General features: G+C 41.0%; 1 protein-coding gene across 1 annotated transcript in view; it reads left to right on the top strand.

Annotated features, from left to right (window-relative positions):
- Window positions 1-1,325: 1,325 nt before the first annotated feature.
- LOC123754862 (nonsense-mediated mRNA decay factor SMG7) overlaps window positions 1,326-21,184 on the top strand; it is a gene marked incomplete at its 3' end in the record, with an annotated part of 41,350 nt that continues 21,491 nt past the window's right edge. Inside the window, 4 exon segments of the mRNA XM_069332773.1 lie at window positions 1,326-1,453; window positions 10,584-10,671; window positions 13,998-14,126; window positions 18,624-18,742. Coding sequence (XP_069188874.1) covers window positions 1,428-1,453; window positions 10,584-10,671; window positions 13,998-14,126; window positions 18,624-18,742 — 362 coding nt within the window.

The raw sequence follows: 21,184 nt of genomic DNA, 5'->3' as shown, positions 1-21,184 counted from the left end.
TAATTATTCTTTCAAGTATTTTGCAGGGGATGCTTGTCAGTGATACGGGTCTGTAGTTAAGTGCCTCCTCCCTATCACCCTTTTTGAAAATCGGTACGACATTTGCCTCCTTCCAGCAACTGGGCAATTCTCCCGTGTGTGTGTGTGTGTGTGTGTGTGTGTGTGTGTGTGTGTAAATCATGAATAAATTAACTCGTGATGGTCATTCAAATTTATATATACAATACATGAGGTAATAATAGTGGTGCCCAGGTGTTGCTGCCCCTTCCCCCTTTATGCCCACTCACCTCTATTCCCAAATCCACCCCCCTCTCCTTTCCTCTTCTCCAGTCTCCCTTCTTCGCCCTTTTCTTGCCCTCTCATCACCTCTCTCTTTCCCTCTCCTCTCCCCATTCTTTTTCTCTCTCTTCCTTCTTCACCCTTTTCTTCTTCTCTCTTTCCCCCTCCTCTCCTCGTCTCTCTCCCCATTCTTTTTTTCTATCTGTCTCCCTTCTTCACCCTTTTCTTCTTCTCTCATCGCCTCTCTCTTTCCCTCTCCTCTCCTCGCCTCTCTCCTCATTCTCTTTCACTCTCTCCCTTCATTTTTCCAACTAAATATCTCTAAACCCGTCTCTGTAAATGTAATATTGGGAGATGAAATATTACTTAAAACTCTAAGAAAAACAGATCACCAATTTCGAATTTTATCAAAATCCTTGTGGGAACTTATATTTTTTAATTCAATTTCTTTCTTTATTATGCACCCCATACCCATCTCGTGGGCGGTGGTGTAAAGGATTACAGAGGCACATAATCGGTTCAGGAATTAATTAAGTAGCATATATTCGATATATTTCTTGCGCTGCTTAGATATTTACTGTTCTGACCTATGACTAAGTCTTTTCAAAATTTGTTTTATTTGCCCTGAAGGGTGATACTGTATTAAAAACATTTAATTGCCAGAAATTAGTATACTGTAAGTAATTTAACTATCCAGAATTAAACTCGGCAATGTAATGCGTCATTTATTTTTGCTATTCCTTAAATAAGTTTAGTTTGCCTCCTAGGTAATTAGAGGGAAACCCTGCATATCATGACTGGCCGGACACCTCAACAGCGTCCGGGTAAACTTCCCACTTCCCCCACTATTATATTCCCGTCTGAGGTTCCCAGAACGGAGAACCGGAATGGCCTTCGCTGTGAAGGTAACGGACAGTTATCCCACCCTCTGTATATTACTTTATTATAAATAAATACTATCAACAATATTTATGATTATAATTGTAGTTGTATATTTTTAGTTCATAGGATGGAATTACCTGGTGTAGCATTTGTCGATGTACACAGGCACTTCCATGAGGTGAAAATAACATGTAAACATGGCAGACGAAGTTTGGACAATGCAATGAGAAAGAACACCTAAGCCAACGTTTCGCCTTTTACATGAGATGAAAACTGCTAGTCAGCTCCTAAGGTGGGTCTTGGTCAGTTATGCCGCTCTCCTACGCAAGTGTCACCACGAGGGTTGTGTTGGAGGAGAGAGGAAGGCAGTGGAAACCCTCCTGTCTGCTGCCATCATCAACCTTGGTCGCCTTTATCTCCTATCTCTCCACCCACACACAGCGTTCTCATCTTCTCTGACATCAGTAGGGTATTTTAGGGAGATATATTGCTGCTTATCTGGCCTATATGCGGGATAATTGCTTCAACAGCAGCCCAAGAAGCTCAAATTTGAGGCTGGAGTAGGTGGTGTAAAGGAAAGAACATATGCGTTGAAATTTTTATAAACGAAGCATAATTGATCTTCTGCCCAGTACGTATTATGAAGATTTGTACAGTATACTGGTTACCCCGTAGTCTTGTGGCCTGCACTCATAAGTGTATAGGAATAAGAAGTTTTTAGCTTAATTGTTAATGTGTTTAACACTTCAAAATATGTCTGCTGTAGTTGACAGTGTCATTGCCTACTTTGCATTGATGATGGATGGTGTTGTGTTTGTGAATTGTTACAGCTGTTTATTGACTCGAGTTACAGGTTGATTACATTACATACATTTTGATTACTTTGAATATTTAGATAAGCTTGGCTAGACTAGATTTATGATACAGTATTAAAACCACATTGAAAAGTAACATGAACAAACTCTTCTTGCCCCCCTCTCTCACAGTGGGCTTTAGCCTTCAAATAGTGATAAATATAAATACTAGCAGTGACCATACTACTGGCTGTAGTAGCAATGAAGGATAATTTATATTATTTTAGTGAATATTAGTTTTTAATGTTCCATATATGATTTTTTTGTAATTAATAAATCTAGGTAAAACTCTGAATATTAAGGTTAGTTACACTGGTACAGAGTAATATGTAACATTTTGAAAATGAATTATCAGAGTTTTACAAATCACTTTGAATTTGTTTATAGTAGAGAGAGGAACTAAGATAGGGCAATGAATCAGTCATTTTGATGAAATTTTTTTTTTTGGCTCATCAGCTGATAATGAGTATTTAAGCTGTTGATCCCTATCACTGAGCAAAATAAGTGTTAGTAATGATAATACATGTACTGTATATAATTTACTGGTAAAGTAATATAAAAGCAGTATTTGGAGCTTTCACAGAAACCCATGCAGGGGAAGTTTTGGACAGTGAGATCTGGATACGTACTAGAATATAATCTATATAGATGTGATAGGGTATATATGTCACATGGAGGAGTAGGTTTGTATATAAGAGAAGACCTTGTATGCTCGGAGCTCCTTAGCTCTACAAATGAGGGGGTAGAAGTACTGGGAGTAAAAATAGAGAAAAGAAAATTAGTTAATATTCTAATACTGTGCAGTATACAAACCGCCAGATGCAATGGCTGAGGAATTCACAGAACAGATAAACAAAATGGAGAATAGCCTCGATTATCTGGCAAACACATTACCTGATATTGTCTTTCTAGGTGACTTCAACTTGCCCAGTCCAAGATGGAGAATATCAAACAATAATATAATACCAGGAAATTTATCTAGACATAACTAGCCACTGATTAGTGAACTACTTAGATTCTGTGACAAATTTCCACTCAACCAGCAGATATCAGAGCCAACTAGGAGAGAAAATATTCTAGATCTGAATTTCATAAACAGTGAAACATAATCAGGGACATTACAATCTCAGATACCACATACTCAGATCACAAGCTCGTTGAAGTGCAAACTAACATCAATACTTGTAATAGGCCTCAAACAATGATCAAGCGAGAGGGGTTATACAATAAATTCAATTTCAATAATAAAAGGATAGACTGGATATGGAAACAAGGAATTTACAAATATTCAATGGGAAACTGTTCTAAGTAATAAAAATCCCATACAAGGAATAGAATAACTGACTCCAAAAGCATAAAATGTCAGAAACATGACCCTTTGTGGAAATCCACAAAGTGGACTAACGTAGGAAGAGACTGCAGACGACACTACAAAAAAAGGAAAAAAAAACTGAAATGCTTAAGCAGACACAACTATCTACAAAGAAGAAATAATTTAAACATGGAGATTGAAGAAATCGAGCAGAGACTGAAGCAATCATATCAGATTGAAGAAATGCAATTAGAACAGAAAACGTAAAAGAGAGAAAGAAAAACCCAAAATATTTCTCCACATATGCAAAATCAAAGGCAAAAGCCACTATCAGTATTTGCTCTATTTGTACAAGTCAAGGTTCATACACAGAGGATGACAAAAAGATTAGTGAAATCCTAAAAAGCAGTATGAGGACATGTTTAGCATCTCTAATAAACAGCATGAAAATGGAAGATCCAGACAGCATCTTTATGCATGATATCCAAAGCCTCTGAAAATATAACTGATATTAACACGAACACTGCAGATTTTGAAAGAGAAATTGACAACAGGCCCATGCACTCAGCCCTGGGTATAGACTCAGAGTAGTGTGGAGGAAGAGCTTGGACATGTGGGAAATACCAGATTCACTTAAATCAGCAGATATAGCTCCTCTTCACATGGGAGGTAGCAAAGCATTGGCTAAGTAAGAATTATAGACCAGTTGCACTAATGTCCCACATAATAAAAATATTTGAGAGTGTGATAAGGAATCAGGTTTCCAGTTTCATGGAGACCAATGATCTCCACAACCCAGGCCAATATGGATTTAGAGAAGGAAGATGAAGCCTTTCACAGCCACTTAACTACTACAACAAAATCACTGAGGCATTAGAAGAAAAACAGAATGCAGATGTGGTCTACACGGACTTTGCACACAAAATGAGATCAATGGGAATAATGGGTAAAGTAGGACAGTGGATATTCAATTTTCTGTTGAACAGAACACAGAGTAACAGTCAACCAAATAAAATCAAGCAGATATAGACAATAATACAAGTCACAGCTATGTATCATCTTTTGTAGCTGACACAAAAATTAACATGAAAATTACTTCTGTATTAGATATTGTTAAATTACATGCAGATATTAATAAAAGTTCCAACTGGGCAGCAGAAAATAACATGATGTTTAACAGTGATAAATTCCAGGTACTCGGGTATGGTAAAAATGAGGACCTTAAACAAAATACAAGGTTTAAAACACAATCAAATCTGCCCATAGTAGGAAAGCAGCATGTAAAGGATCTGGGAATAATGATACCTGACAGCCTAACCTTTAGGGAGCATAACCAAGCAAATGTAGCATCAGCCAGGAAAATGATAGATTACGAGAACCTTCAAATCCATGGATCCCATCATAATGGTTGTACAGTACTATTCAAATCATTTGTGCTGTTCCGTCTTGAGTACTGCTCGATACTCGCTTCCTCTTTCAGAGCAGGAGAGATTGCTGAAATAGAGGGAATATGGAAAACATATACGGCATACATACATGATAAAGCACCTAAATTATTGGGATCATCTCAAAACTCTCAAAATCAAAAAAGGGTGACAAGAGCTCCCGTTTCCCTAGAAAGGAGACGAGAGAGGTATCAAAGAATATACATATGGAAAATACTGGAGGACCAGATCCCAAATCTACACAGTAAAATAACAACATACTGGAGTGAAAGATATGGAAGGAAGTGCAGAATAGAAGCAGTGAAAAGCAGAGATGCCATAGGCACAATCAGTGAATACTATATATATCAGAGGTCCATGGTTGCTCAACATACTCCAAGTGAGCATAAGAAATATTGCCAAAACATATATATATGCGTGGTATATATATGTAAAGGTAATTGACCTATGCCTCTTACCTTTTACACCTCACTTATTTGTATGTACCTGAAATCCCAGTGGTATATATCCAATACGCCCTGTCCTGTTCCATCATTTTAGAATGAACCTTGTAGGTTTGAAACATTGTGTTAATTTATAAGTGTACAGTAATACATTTTACAATTCATTTTTCTTTTAGTCAACCTCGAACAAATATTAATCTACTTTTGGTAGTATTGTTTCAATATTTTTTAAAAAGTGTTTTAGTTCATAACCTATATACTGTACTGTGAAACCTTTGTAATCAGAACACCCATATGGACACCCCATCCCACCCCCTTCAGATTGACCAGTCATACTACCATTCAAAATATTGTAACATGTTAATTGCTGGAACAAACATGGACACCTTCAAGAGAAAAGTAGATAATTTTCTTCAGGAAGTGCGAACCAACCAGGCTGTGGTGGATATGTGGGCCTGCAAGCCGCTCCAAGCAACAGCCTGGTGGACCAAACACTCACAAGTCAAGCCTGGCCCCACGCTGGGCTTGGGGAGTAGAAGAACTCCCAGAACCCTATCCAAAGTACAATCCAGATACAATGAAATTGTAAAATAAAGTTTTATTACTTGGTAGTAAAACACAAAATTATTTAGTAATTGTAAAGCAAAAACAGAAATTTAACTCAGAAAAATAAATTCAGTACTAATATTAATTTTAATGGACAAACTGTCACATTAGTTATACAACAATTTAAATGATTTTTTTTGCATTATTATGTCACAAATAACATTCCTTCTTTACACCAAGACCAGTTATGTATATTAAAAAAAAATTTCTTTAAATTCACGAATGCCAGAACTGTTAATCACAACAACTAGGTTAATTATATACATAGCTACTTGACATGTCTTGTACAGATCCTGCACAGTGCATGACAATGGCCAGGGGAAACTTTGGGAAAATGTTTCAATTTCAATGGGCCCTAGAAGCAATTTCTAGGGACCCTGAAAACTGTTTACTGCTCAGATTGTAGTGGTGTAAGTGATCTTCTGGCTAGAAATGGTTGCTGCACTCTGCATTGTACAGGCCGTAGATCTACACTATTGGTCACACTGCAATAAAAAATATAAATTTTGAGACAGTTTGAGTGGTCAGGTTATTTAATAATAATAATAATAATAATAATAATAATAATGATAATAATAATTCATTGTGTCAGGGGACAGACAGGAAGCCAGAGTATATTCATTCACATAGACAACCCGCCCCCCCCCCAAAGGTCGAATTACTGACCTGGGAGTTAGACAGCTGCTATGGGCTGTTTCCTGGGGGGTGTTTAACAAAAAGGAGGCCTGGTCGAGGACTGAACCGCAGGGACGCTAAGCCCCGAAACCATCTCAAGATAACCTCAAGATATACCTCAGGGCGATGGTCATCCGTACTGCCTCTGTCATGCTGTCTCCGTCTCCATCATGTTGAGTCGGTGGCACCTACAACCCAGAGTCTTGTGGGATTTGTTCTCCGCTTATGCTCCATTTTACCCAGTCTTTATCTGTAGATCTTAGGGAGCCGGGCAACGGCTGCATTGCATGCTAGGTTTTTAATGTTGCAACGCACCAGGTTGGTCGCCCGTTTAGAAGCCTCGGAGCTACCCCGTTTGGGTTTTGGGGACTAGGATTTGGGGGCATTGGTCGCTTCAACCTTGCCTCCGTCCAAGCTCCCTCTTCCTTCCCAGGCGAGCGTGGTTCGCCCTGCTCCTCCTTCCCTTGCTTTCGGCTTCCACACATCTAGGGGTTTTGAAGTCTGGGAAGGGTTTAGCTCAGGATGAGGCCTGGGTGACTTCGGGGATTGCCATTCCGATTCGGGTGTGGAGGTGGTTGAGCCTGGTCTTCCCACTGAAGCTTCTGGGTCGACCCAGCAGACTCCCTTCTTTGAAGCTTTTTCCCTGGACTCTGCCTTTTCTTCAGGGGTGGTGGGCTTGGATGAGAGCTCTGCCCCTGGGCCTCTGTCAGGGATTCCCGGGACTTGTAGGAGTCTGCTAGGAGTGCTTTGACTCCTGTTGCCCTAGCGTGGACCTTTGTGCCTTTTGGGCTGGGATTGTTGTGGTGGGGAAGCAGGTTTTCGTCCCTTCCTTCCCTTCTGCATTGGTTTTACCACGTTTGCCGGCATGAATTACACACCCCCATGTCTGGCGCATCCATCTTTGACTTGGATGTTTTACGGTGGTTTAGTTGTTTATATTTTGGCAGCCATTTTGCACTACTGGGTGCGCTTCCGCGCTCAGCCGCCAGGGCTGCTCTACGTATCGTGATTACATATGGCTACTGGGCATTTTCACTCGATTTTTGGTGAATTTTCTTTTCATTCATACGCTCTTGTTCTTATTGGTGACTCTGTCGTTCCCCTTTGTGTGACATATCTCTGGTTTAGGTTATGTCTGCTTTGTTAAGGGTGGGGAGTTGCATGAATTGCGCTGTGTTTTCCTGCATCCTTGATGTAAGACGTCGTCAGTTATGGTAAGTTTATACTTATCTCACTGAGCTCCTCGTGTTGTGCTTACAGGAGTTGCACTTCGGCTCTTCCGGACCGCCTCTCCCTCGTGTTTATCCTGGGGTTCATGTTTCTGCACTTCTGGAGCTCCTGCGGTTCTCCATTTGTAGCCTTCACCTCAGCACTGCCACCTGCATTCCCTTTCCTTCCTCCTCTACCTCTGGGCTAGTTCTTTTTTTTTGTCTCTGTGGTTCCTTTAAGTACTCAGTTGCCTCCGGTGTCCCTTTCTAGGTGTTCTACTTGTCTTGAGTTGTCAGTTTTTCCTGCCCTGTATTGTCTGCAATGGCACGTACAACTTTATTTTATCTCTTCCTCAGGAAATTTTAGTTTCTTAGGATTATTTTTATCCCCCTCAGTACGTGTTGTTTGTTTTAAATCCATTCCTTCTTCCAGACACCACTCCTGCGGTGCGTACTGTATATGGGTTTGACCATGGATACGCTCAAGCTGCAATATGAAATTCTGTGTCTTGTTTCTTTATATTCAAGGCGTCCTGCCCTGTATGTTCCCCTGGGGACTTTTGGGTGGTGATCATGTCTCCCGGTTATGTGTTTACAGACTGTGGTTGATGGGTTGTTTTCTTTTATTATGGGCACTGGTTTTGTGCCTGGTGACCTTGCCCTGTATGCTTGTCCAGCTCCCAAGCCTCCGGCCCTCGGTATTCTGTCTGTTTTATAGCTGTTTTAGCTGTGCCTTTCTTACCATGGTAATGTTAAAAAAAAATTAACATGACAACTAATGAAACTTTTCATTCACGTGGTGCGTCTTTTCTACCGGCAAGTGTGGTAGGTAGGGCTTCCCCTAAGTTCATTTCTGGGGTGTTCTAGGGTTCTTTGGGTTCATCGTTTCCGAGTTTTTCTTCCTCTCGGATTCCCCTTGGGAGGTTTAGGAGGCCCTTTGGGAGGATTGTTTTGTCTTCTTTTTCTTGTTTTTTTCTCATGCCGAATACAGTTGCTTCTTGTCGTGTGGTGTTGGCGGAGCCGCTCCAGCTTACGTTCTTGGTTGATGTCACTTCGGCTCCATTTCACAAGCTCTCTAGTGCATTTTTTTCCACTTCCGGCCAGCTCTTGCACAGCCTGATCTGTCCTGGTCTTTGGACCGGGGGCTCTCATTTCTTTCCTCCCTCAGTTTGTTTTGGCCACTTTGGTGCAGGATTGTTTTATGAATGCCTTGTTTTTGGTGGCTTTGGCTTCTGAGGGTCGGGTTGGGGGGTTTTGGTCCTGGAGGCCATTTTGTTCGTTTGCAACCCTCTCATTTTCGGGCGAAGAATGAGACGGCTTCCAGAGGGGTTTGTTGGTGATAGATGCTTGGTTGCTTAGGCTGGGGGTGCATCGTATCTTATGCTCAGTGGTGGCTTTATGTCGCCATTGGTTACCTGTGGGCCACTGGTTTGGTGACATTAGAAGTGCTCTGGGTGGATCCAGTTTCCCTGGTTCCCTGTTCCTGGGTTTGTGTGTCTCAGGTTATCCGCAATGTCATATAATCTAGCCAGCCTGCAGTTTATCCTCGTGTCACGATGTGTGGAAGTATGCTGCTCTAGTCGCTGTCTTTTGGAGTATGTCTTGGGTCGACATTCGGGCGTGGGGGTTTTGGAGTCCTGGTGACCTGGGTCCTGGCCACCAGGTATCTAGTGAACATTCTGGGCCCTTTCCGGTCTTGTGCTGCTTTGGGATGTCTGTTGCGGCCTGATGTTTTTTCTTTGTCTTGAGATCTGCGGTGCTGCTGCCTCAAGGGTAAGTCCCTTTTTTGCTTATCTGTTGGTAGTTAGCTTCAGAGAGCCGACAGGGCTCCCCCACAGAAAACCAGCGTTGAATGTAATGAAACACCATTTTCTGGGTGAGCCCCTGGAGGCTTCCCTCCCTCCAGTCGGCATTTTTCATTATTCTAGAACTGAAGGGGTGAACTGTCTCGCCTGAGCTGGGCCCCCTTCCCGGGGGGAGGGGGGCAGTTTTGATTCACTATGATTGATTCACCTGTGATTTGATTCAATATGATTGAGTCACCTGCTTTTGATTCAAGGTCTGTTTTGATTCACCTAACTTTCTGGGTGCCTTCCCTGGTTGATGGCAAGATGACATACTTTAAGTGTAAAGTGTTCATGGACCATTGCTCCCTGCACCTCTCTGAGAGGGCCAGGTTCTGGTTCGTGGTCCTTGATAGGCATACAAGAACTCTGTGACTGATGACTCCAAGTAGTATGGCACTTAATCGGTATAGATGGCTTCAGGGAGCCTTGGGGGCTGATCCCAGAAACTGCCGTTTCATTACTGTACATTCAACCCTGTTTTTTTTTTTATAAATATTTAGCCATGTAGCAGGTGGGCAGTGCCAAAAATCATAGTGGGGGGGGGGGGGTCTGAATGTGGCCTTGGCACAATGTTCCCTTATGAATTCTGGCAACCCCCAACCAGCCTATGTTCGTCCCATATCCCCAGACCATTCCCTCTGCCAATTTGGGTTAGGCTAGCACAAAATGTGTGGCCTCCAACTTCGAATAAAGACAGACAGACACATTCTCTCTTATACTATTGTATAGATTAGTTCACTCAATAATGTATTTGGTAAAATAAAAAAGGCAAATTCATGGTGCTGAGTTTTAAATTATTTTTCATTATAATACAATATATCATATTGTATATTGTTGTGTGGTATACTTGCCTGCTCTATGTACTGTATAACATTAGATGTTATCTCAAAAATATTCCTTGTTCTGTGAAATCATGTTATAGTGTACCATGAGAAAGTACAAAGCATTGTTAGTAAACAATGTACTTAACATTCAAATGTGGTTATTGTTTATTTTTTTGCTTCAATTTATGGTATTTATTCTTTGCCACAGGGAGGCTGAGGGTTTGAAGAGTCGTCTGAATAATTGTACCCAACTAGTGGGGAACAATGAGGCCTGGGCTGTCCAACACCAACTTCAGGTTTGTTAAGCAGATCACTTTGTTGACTGTGGCCTGTGTAACACTTTCATTCTGGATGAAGAAAAACATGTCTCTCCAGCTCCGTAATGTTTCAAACTCTTAAACTAATTTAAATTTTAGAATGTTGAAAATCATTTGAAAAGTGGGAAGATCAAAACAAAGCATAAATTCGCAGGCGATGAGTCACAATAACGTGGCTGAAGTATGTTGACCAATCCACACACAAGAGAATGATGGGACGATGACGTTTCGGTCCGTTCTGGACCATTTTCAAGTCGATCAAGTCGATAAGTCAAGTCGGTAGACATTCGACTTGAGAATGGTCCAGGACAGATCGAAATGTCGTCGTCCCTTCATTCTCTAGTGTGTGGATTGGTCAAAACAAAAAGCATAAATTCACTTATATTACTGTAAATGGCAGATTTTTATTTATAAAAATCCTTGTGTTTATTAATATTATTCTTTATTTTATACCACATTTTGGCAGTAGGACAAATATTTCAAACAAATTTCTGAGGGAAGGTCTGTTGGCTCCCTGAATCCTCAGGAAGCCTCCAGGGCTCACCCAGAAACTGGCGTTTCATTACTTTCAACGCTGGTTTTTTGATTTGTCTAAAATTGTAATTATTGTTCGCAAGAACAGGTTAATTTCAGAGCTTGATCCTTCAGTTGCTCTCCAGAGCCTCAATAGTCCACCCAGGATTCAATTCATTTTCCAGGCTCTGTTAAAACAAAATTTTATGACTTTTTTTCATTTTGAGTTTGACTACGTTTCCACTTCAAGTCGTGGAACTACTGTACCTTTGAAAATTATGATTTTGGGGCTGGGCCATGGAAAAGCTTGGGAAGGATGGGGAAGCTCCTTATTCTATTTCTTGTTATTATCCATTATATGAGAATTTTAATTTAAGGTTTCACTCTATATGTTCAGCTATGGAGCAAGCAGAAAAAGTGAAGGCAAATAAAAAAAATTAAAATTTTTATATTCTAAATGCTTTGTTTATTTATTATTATTGTGTAAAAATGCACAATGTTGTGGTAAGATTACCCCCAAAACATTTGGTAATAGTTAATAGCAAATACCATACTGTATAGTGAAAAGTTATTAACTTTGGATGCAACAGAAATCCATTTACTGCTTAACCACTGCACTGCATTAAAATATGACACCCCTGTGCACAGAAAATAAATTATTTAAAAAAAATTATTTTATCTTCTTATACAGTATTGTTAAAATGCAGTCTCTGATCACGGGGAAACTAAAATAAAATATTGTATGTGACATACTTTAGCCGTGATGGAGGTGAGAAGTTTAGCAAATTATGGGCGCTGAGTGATGAGGCGCTCGGGGACACTTAACCCTGCCACCCCATGGGGTGGCAGTTGTCGCGAATGTAATTTTTTAAAATTATTTCAATGTGTCTCATTCGTTTCTTCTCTTGTTTTCTTGTTGTAGCATTATTAAAAATCATGTAATTTGTGGAATTTATATAGTTCAATGTGTGGAACATCGCTATGCTCAAAAGTATGGAGCTCATATATGGTGACATGTATATTATATTCAAAGATCAATCAGTGTTTTTGCTGTTATTATACTATATACACATGTATATAACTATCTACTTTTTTGTGCACCATAATGAACAACAAAGATCGTGTGTTGAGAGTTTATACTCGTCAAACACACACCGAAACTACAACATTGGTACAACGTTCGAACAAGTTTTAACACCTCCTAACCCGTTATAACAACCAATATAGCAAGTTGTAACAACGTTCTAATATGTCCTAAATACGTTAAGCCAAGATGTAACAACTTTATTACAAGTTGTAACAAGCGGAAAATAAGAGACAGTTTTGATTTGTGTTTCCAGGGTGTACAGTACACAGAACAAGAGTCCAAGGTCAGCCTAGCACCCGAGAGCTGAGTTTGGCAAGGGCTGCCCCAAATACATTTTTACATAATTATTTCAATGTCTGTGAATGGGTTTTATATCTAGTTTTTGTAATAATATTATTCAATGGTGTGTAATATGTCGAATTTATATAGTTAAGTGTGTGGAACATTGCTATTTGTAAAAATATGGAGCTCATATATATGGTGACTCGCATAATATATTCTTTCATCGACCAAACAGTGTTCCTGTTGTTATTATGCTATATACACACACATTATATATCACTATCAACATTTATATGCACCATATCAAACTAATAAGCAGTTCTGGTGGGTGTGGTGATGAAATCAAAACACAGCATGGAGCCACAAGCAGACATCGTCATCAGTCACATGATGCAAGACAATGCCTCCAATATTTTACACATCTCACTATGACTAGCTACAAAACTGCTGTTATTATCACATTACTGTCACAAAATCTTGAATATGTAATCATTTCCATAAGAAAATGAACATTAATGAAGGAACATAAAGTCGTTTCATGATGTGTAGATGCCGGAAACAATGGCTGGGTGCTATGTGTGTATGAATATCTCATGCTGTGACTATCATAACTAATATTGTATTCACTGATATATGAACGTTATACACAGTCTTTATCACAGTCAGGATCATCTATGACACTATTAAAGCAAAATAATATGTTTTTATATGGTATATATAAATTGTATATATACAATATAAATAATTATATAAATACAAATATAAATATAAATACAAATATAAATATAAATACAATATAAATAAATGAATAATTTATATATACAATTTTATATTGTATATATAAAATATTATAAATATATAATATTTCATTCATCATTACCAAGTGGTGCTGGTGTCCCTAGCTGCACAATGGTGCTGTGCGCCGCTCTGGCATGCACCAGCCTTGGTTGCTCTCTCTCAGTACTAAGGCTCTCACAGCCAGCATGGATACTGACAATTTTGTTTCAAGGTGGCGTCTGTTTACAGGCATCCTGAGGCACAGGATGTGAGCCCGTGTACCCACGGGAGTTTTGAATTGCTCTCTATACCTAAAAACGCTGTATGGCGCTCTGTCCACCTCCAATCGGGCACCTGGAGGCGCTCTGCACAGTGCATTGGTTATATGGGTCCTCCAGTTTAAAACTGTCTTAAGTGGGAGTTCAATGAACACTTGTATACTTAAAATCTATTATTTTTCCTCTGTAGATCCTTTATTGCCTGTAAATTATTTTAGTAGGCAATTGGCACTCAACTGTATTACTGTACTTTATAAAGGATGTTTTGAGTTTTAGCCAATTAGATTTTCTTACTCTTGTATGTGGACAGTTTCACAGCTGCACTCATTGTACACAATGCTTGAATTCCTAAACACTGCTCTTTTCAGGTGGTGTGTGGGCAGCTTCTGGTGCACTGGATTGAGTCGGCCTTGGATCATGGGGTGGAGCGCGACCTGTGGAACCTGGGCTTTAGGAACACCATAACACAACTCCAAGCTCAAGCAAAGGATAAACAGGTGTGTAAACTGATTGATGGGCAAGCAATATTATTGTGTGTTTAACTCCTTGTGCTTAACTTCATGTCATCCTTTGCAGATACAAAAATCAGCATGAAAATTACTTGTGTAGAAGACAGAAAAACTACAAGCCGATATTAATAAAGTCTTGTGATTGGGCAAAGGAAAATAACATGATGTTTAACAGTGGTAAGTTCCTGGTACTGTACTTAGGTATGGTAGAAATGAAGAACTTAAACAAAATACATGGTACTAAACACAAACAGATCTACTCATAGATGGAAAACATCATGCCTGGTGGACCAAACTCTCACAAGTCAAGCCTGGCCTCAGGCCGGGCTTGGGGAGTAGAAGAACTCCCAGAACCCCATCAAGCAGGTATCATGTAAAAGGTCTGGGAATTGTGATGTCTGACGACCTTATGTTAAGTGAACATAACCATGCAAATATATATAGTATCGGCCAAGAAGATGATTGGTTGGATTATGAGAATGTTCACATCCAGGGATACCACCACAAAGTTAATACTATCTAAATCACTGGTGCTGTCCTGTCTGGAGTACTGCTCAGTAGTCACTTACCCTTTCGGAGCAGGAGAGATTTCTGAAATAGTGGGAATACAGAAAACATATTCAGCTCAAATATACATGGTAAGGCATCTAAATAATTGGGACCATCTCAAGCTCTCAAAATGTACTCTCTGGAAGGGAGATGAGAGAGATCTCAAGTAATATATACCATGAAGATACTGGAAGGCCAGATCCCAAATTTGTACAGTAAAATAACATACTAGAGTAAAAGATATGGAAGGAAATGCAGAATGAGGAGTAGAGGTGCCATAGACACAATTAGAGAGCACTGATGAACATCAGAAGTCCACAGCTGTTCAATAGCTGTGGACAGCTGTTCACAACTGTTCAAAACAAAGGTTGACTTCTTCAAGGAGCAAATAGATAAATTCCTGCAAGAAGTGCTGTACCAACTGAGTTATAGTGAATACGTAGGCCTGCAGGCCATTCCTAGCAACTGCCTGTTGGATCAATTTATAACTAGTTAAGGTTGGCCCCAGACCAGGCTTGGGGAGTAGCAGAACTCCCAGAACCCTCTTCTGGTAAATTCTACATGCAGAGACCTTCCCAGACATTTCTGTGAGAGGGTAGATTTTCCAGCCCAATCTCATGTCTGAAGAAATGCTTGCAACTGCTTTCAATGGGAAACTTCCTTATTATATAATTATGTTCATGTTTGGTGTCATTGCGATTCTTACCTTCTCCAGATTCAAGATATCATCACTCTGTGTATCTGTCTCATCTGATTGAGTGACAGTCTGTGAGATTGGATTGTTGACTAGATGTAGAACTCTAGAAGGGCAGTGGAGCAATTTGTGCTACAGAGTGGTAATGGGGGGTGAGAGAGTGTTAGGAGCTTGGGACAAGGAGGACAGTTGAGTGTTCCCTCACATTCCATCCCCTTCCCCCTTACTCCCTCAAAATGCATGGCAACACTGTAGGCCTGGTAGAGGGCCTCAGCTATTCTTTGGTGGGAAGATGGTAGTGGTGCCTCCAGCAATGAAAACTTTGCCTTAGTAAACCTTGTTCAAGCTGATTTGCTATGTTGTGAAGTTGAACAGGGCCCATTACCTCTGCTGGCAACAAGGATATTAATTTGGGCTTGTTACCTGGGAAGGGGGTAGATGTACATTTGTATCAGCTGTCAAAATGGTATACATCCCTTATGTCCAGTATATACTGAGTGCCCAGTCTAGTCTGTTGAGTCACCGAGATTGAATCACTGGTTACTAATAGGCATAATTGGAAGAAATCAAGTGATTGGTGGGGATGTGGAGTTTGTTCTCTGAGTGAAATGAAGAAGAGTTTATTTCCCAGATGTGAGTGACAAGATACTGTGAGGTGAAATCACTAGTGTTTGAGTACTGTAGTGAGATAAATGGTTGTTGCATTGGCTTGGAAGAAATATATTATCTCTCTTAAGTGTTAACGCCATGTGCATTGTGACAGAGTAGTAAAGAACTTGAGGGGTGGAGAGTAGTCTACATTGTTGTCAAAATAACATTAGCTGGAGGTTGAGCCTGCCACATGTTTTAACTAACAAGAGGGCTTCCTTACCAAATGTGGTCAGCACTGAATGGTGCAGGAATACTAAACTAGGATTTCCTACTGCAGGCTGCTACATCATTTACCTGGGCCACAGGAGGCTAAGCATGTGGGTGCATCAGAGATTGTTTGAGTGCTGCTAGTGTGGTCAAGATGAGCTTGTCCAGTACAGTAGTGGGAGTGATAGACAAAAGGTACTTTGTCCATTACTGTGTCTAGAAACCCCAGGCTGGAAGTTGTAAGATAAGCCTTCCTTGCCTGCCATATCACATGTCAGCCATGGTCATGTATCACCACCATTGGTAGAGTCAAAACAGTGGGCAGGCCACAGCAGGCTACATTGTGCATGACACCCCTACAACTTCAACTACCACATCATCTACGAGTACCACAGGCATCCACCCTTATGTCTATATCAGAGTCGGGACGAGTGAGCGGAATAAAAGCATGAGTTAAGGATCCTAGTAGCATTATCTGAGCTTTAGAAACTTAGTATTGTGTAATCTCATGTGTGGTGATTTTAACTAATGACCCTGTCATGAGAACCAAACAATGCTTGCACGAGTATTGGTTCATCAGAGATATTTGGAAAGTGTTTGTCACTGTGTCTCTTGTTAGAGCCACTGTGAGAACCTTTCAAAATGTCACGCCTTAACCAAGGGGGACTGCATATGATTGATTTGACACATTCAGATTAGATCTTGTGATAGAAGAAGTGACATTCTTCTGAGTATCATGTAGCATTTATGTGTTATTTGTTTCATTGTTTCATGCCCATTTATTACAGTCCTAAGAACCAGTTTGGCCTCCTGTGTTTTCTATTATTGATTGCAATAATAGTTGATTGGGAGGCTGTGTGGCTCCATATACTAGCTAATTACCTTAGTGTTACCTAAGTGTAACTTAGGTAAGTAGCTAGTATATGGAGCCACATTGCCTCTGAATCAACTTGACCAGCTCTGTGGGAAAGAATTCCTGCTGAGTGGTTGCTAGTGTTATCATGAAACTTTTCCAAGTAAGGTTTTCCATTGATGTGAATAACGATTAAGACAAATATTGAACATCATGTAAGAAACTAGTGTTTCCATTAGACCTATCTTTTGGTAATACTGTATTGACTGTTCCTTGTTTCTATTGCTGGCAGACATTCAAAATTCAAAATTTGATGAGGCTCTATATATTGAGCTCCCTGCATTACAATGTGAGAGATAATAAAGAACAAAAGACTCTTGAAGGAGCATAAAGTGCTTTGAAGGAGCATCTGAAACATTTTGTCATGCAATTATATGTGCTCATTTGGTTATCTTAGCAGTGAAACAACCATCGTTTAGACAGGTGTTGATAGATGGTGATATGAAAGAAAGGCACAATTAATGGAGTGGTAGGAGGGGTGAAATGCATGAACAACATTTCAATGGCTCTTTAAAGGTTGGGTGAATGAAACAAACTAACATGGATTATGGTGTAAATGGAGACAAAATCAGAACCATCAATGGAGGAAAAGGGGGTACCTCCTTTCTGACAAGGTCAACAAATTTGTAGTCCTAGATTGATGAACCACCATTTCCTAGCACTCAAAAGTCATCACTGTGATAATCTAACATTTGTAAATTATGCTTGAGCGCTTGATAACTGTTCACATCATATTTGTTTCCTCTATATGTACTGTATTTCTGGAGGGACCTTTTAGTAGCTCCCGAACTCTGATACCACCAAGCCTTAGCCCAACACTCCATAGCCTACTGGGAACCAGGATTAAGATCTGGCTCACTGAATAAAGTGAGGGGAGCAGGGGATCAAAAATCAACCACAAAGTTGGGAAAATCCACCCGAAAGCATAAGGGCCATTAAATATGCAACTGCTCGAAGGAGGTTAACCACCTCTAAGTAAACAATGTGATCCTTGCTGTGGGTTAAAGATCCGAACTGGGATGTGCCACACTACAGAGATTAGAAGGGTTGCAGAGGCCTGTTATTGGGGCTAGGGGAGTATCAGAGTGAAGTTTGAGTATCAATGGGGGGACACATTAAAAAGGCCATTTCATTTCATGTAAAGATTGATTGAGGAAAATGGCATGTACACGTAATTAGATTAAGAAATAACCCTACGTTGCAAACTTTAAGTTGAAGATCCACATAAAATATTACATGGTGAATAAGTGGATTTAGGAAATGTATATGGAATTTAAATGTTCATACAAGATTCAAGTTTCTTTACATTGTTTGTTATAGACACAGACATATAAAGCAAATAGAAATTAGAGGTTACTAAATATAAACTAAGCTGCAGGTGAGTTTCTGATTATTAGGGCCACTAAATTTATGAAAGAAATATTTAGTGGAATATATGAAGTGATTTCAAATACAAATTTTATATTTGCAGGGAAGTTCAAGTGAGGTCCGTGATATGTTGAGTTGGTTCCTCAACTCGGCCAGTGGCTTCTACTTGCAGCTTTTCAATCAAATATGCGCCGAGTATGGCCTCGATTTGCCATTTCGAAGGTTAGTGTTGGTTATTTTGTGCAGCTTGTCAGGATGTCAGCTACAGGCATTGGGTAACAGGGAATAGGTTCAGTATATGAGTGAGAAGCTCCAGATCAATCAGGTTGTACTGGATATGAGAGCCTGCAGGCCACTCCAAACTTCTCCAAACAACAAATTTGTTGGAGAAGTCCAGGCTGGCCCTGGCTGGACTTTACGAGTAAAACTCCCAGAACCCCCTCCAGGTACAATCACGGTACAAAGAGTGGTTTTAAACAGGACCTGCCTGGATTCGACCAATGGGCATGTTGGGGTGCTCCCTTATAAATCATTTCAGCAATCTTGTTTCAAATAGGTAATATATGTAGAGATAATATTTTGATTTGTAATCTTAAAATGAGAACTGGTAGTTTTCTGTGCTGTGTTTATTATGTTATTGAATATGATTTTGTTAGAAATTTTCTGGGGGAAGCCTTTTGAGGCTCCCTGTGGCTATTATCGTTGATTCAGTGCCATACTACTAGGTGCCATCAATCAGATTTCTATTGGCCTACTGAGGATCACCAGTTAGAACCTGGCCCCCTCAGAGAGGCGCAGGGAGTGATGGCCTATGAACATTTTACATCTAAAGTTAATCACAATTGCCACCACTGGGGAAGCACCCAGAGAGTTAGGCAGAACAAAACAGACTACTGCATGGTTAAAATGTGACTGCAGCCTCAAAAAATTGGCAAAAGAACTCGCCCAACAATGAAAACCACCAAATTTTATGAAACTAGTATGAGCTAGTTTGACCCCCCCCCCTCCCCCTCTTGTTTGGGGGGGAAGGAGGGAGGTGGATCGGGTCAGCCGGGCCACTCCACCCCTTCTCACCATGCTCCAGTGATGGGGAGGGAAATTATGGTCATTAAGATGAGATCTTTCAAAAGAAGACAGAGAAGCTGAAATGGAACCTCATTGAAGCAAAACATTTAAGCAGGAATAAAGAAGAAATAAATATTTTCTGTGGGGAGTCCCGTCGGCTCCCTGAAGCTATCAGAATGATATTAGTTATACTAGTCTGAGGCTTCAGTCAATTGGAGTTCTGCTTACTGGGGACCACAAGCCAGAATCTGGCCCCTCAGAGAGGCACGAGGAGCAATGTCTTATAGAAACCCCCATGTGGTTGGAAGCATTCTATGTCTGCTATCGACCGGGTCAGACACCCAGAAAGGTAAGCATCCCAAAACAAACCGCTATCTTGTTAAGAAATTACTACTGAGAGCCGAACTAGTGGACAGAACTCCCCAAAGAAAAACAAGCAAGTGAGCATGACGTCACCACGTTGCCGCACCACCATCTGCTCTGGGGAGTGGGGAGGGGGAGCCCCAAACCCCTTGTGCCGGCTACCCACGACCCCATTTCTGAGACTGGATATCAAAAACATGTGAAAAACCACCCGGAGGGAGGGAGGGAGGGGTGCCAGGAGGTCACTGGTCTCACCCAGAAATTGGAGTTTTATTACATTCAATGCTGGTTTTCTTGGGGAAGCCCCGTCGGCTCCCCGGAGCTACTTACCAAAAGACAAAAACAAGAGGGACTTACCCGGGAGGCCATTGTTGCTCGCTCCTCAACGCGAAGCTGAAACCACTGGCTGCAACTGCCGACCCAAAACGACACAGGCCCAATGAGGCCCAGTAACATTAACTAGGTAATGTGCAGCCAGGACGCTGTTCGACCGCCAAAAACTCCGCACCCAAATGACAGCCCAAAACATGTTGCCAAAGACGGCAACAAGAGCAGGAAACTTATGATCATCATGGGCATGGTGATAGACCACAGGCTGGATGGACCGAATAATCCTGCGGACAACCTGAGAGACCCGCACCCTGGAACAGGGAAGAAGGGAAACCGGATCAACCCAAAGTGCGTCCCTGGACACTGAAGTCGTGGCGTGCAAATATCGGCGGAGAGCCACTACTGGAAACAACACACAATGCATCCCCAGCCTGACCAACCAAGCATCAACAACCCAAGGACCCCTCCGGAAAGCAGCCGTCTCTTTCTTCGCCAGAAAAGAAAGTGACGGCTGCAAGCGAACAAACCTATCACGAGGATCAAAAGAGCAGAAAACCCCTGCGCCGGAGGAAAACGTGAAGCTCCCCGACCCGACCCCCAGAGGCCAATGCCAACAAGAAAGGAACCTTGGAAAACAATCCAGAACCAAAGGGGCCATAACAAGCCGAGGAGAAGAGAGAAAAGAAAGCACCCGATCCAAGGACCAGGACGGCTCAGGCAGCGCATGAGCAGGCTGGAGGTGAAACAACGCACGAGACAGCTTGCGAAACGGAACCAAAGTAACATCAATACAAAAAGCAAGCTGTAACGGCTCCGCCGGCGCCGTACAATGTGAGGCAACAGTATTAGGCATAAGATGATGGTACTGAAACAACCACGAGAGAAAGGATAAGACAACCCTAACCG

The sequence above is a fragment of the Procambarus clarkii genome, chromosome 28 (genome assembly GCF_040958095.1).
Source record: "Procambarus clarkii isolate CNS0578487 chromosome 28, FALCON_Pclarkii_2.0, whole genome shotgun sequence".
Classification (NCBI taxonomy): Eukaryota; Metazoa; Arthropoda; class Malacostraca; order Decapoda; family Cambaridae; genus Procambarus; species Procambarus clarkii.
The sequence above is the reverse complement of the archived record's forward strand: the minus strand, read 5'-3'. Positions and strand labels throughout refer to the sequence as shown.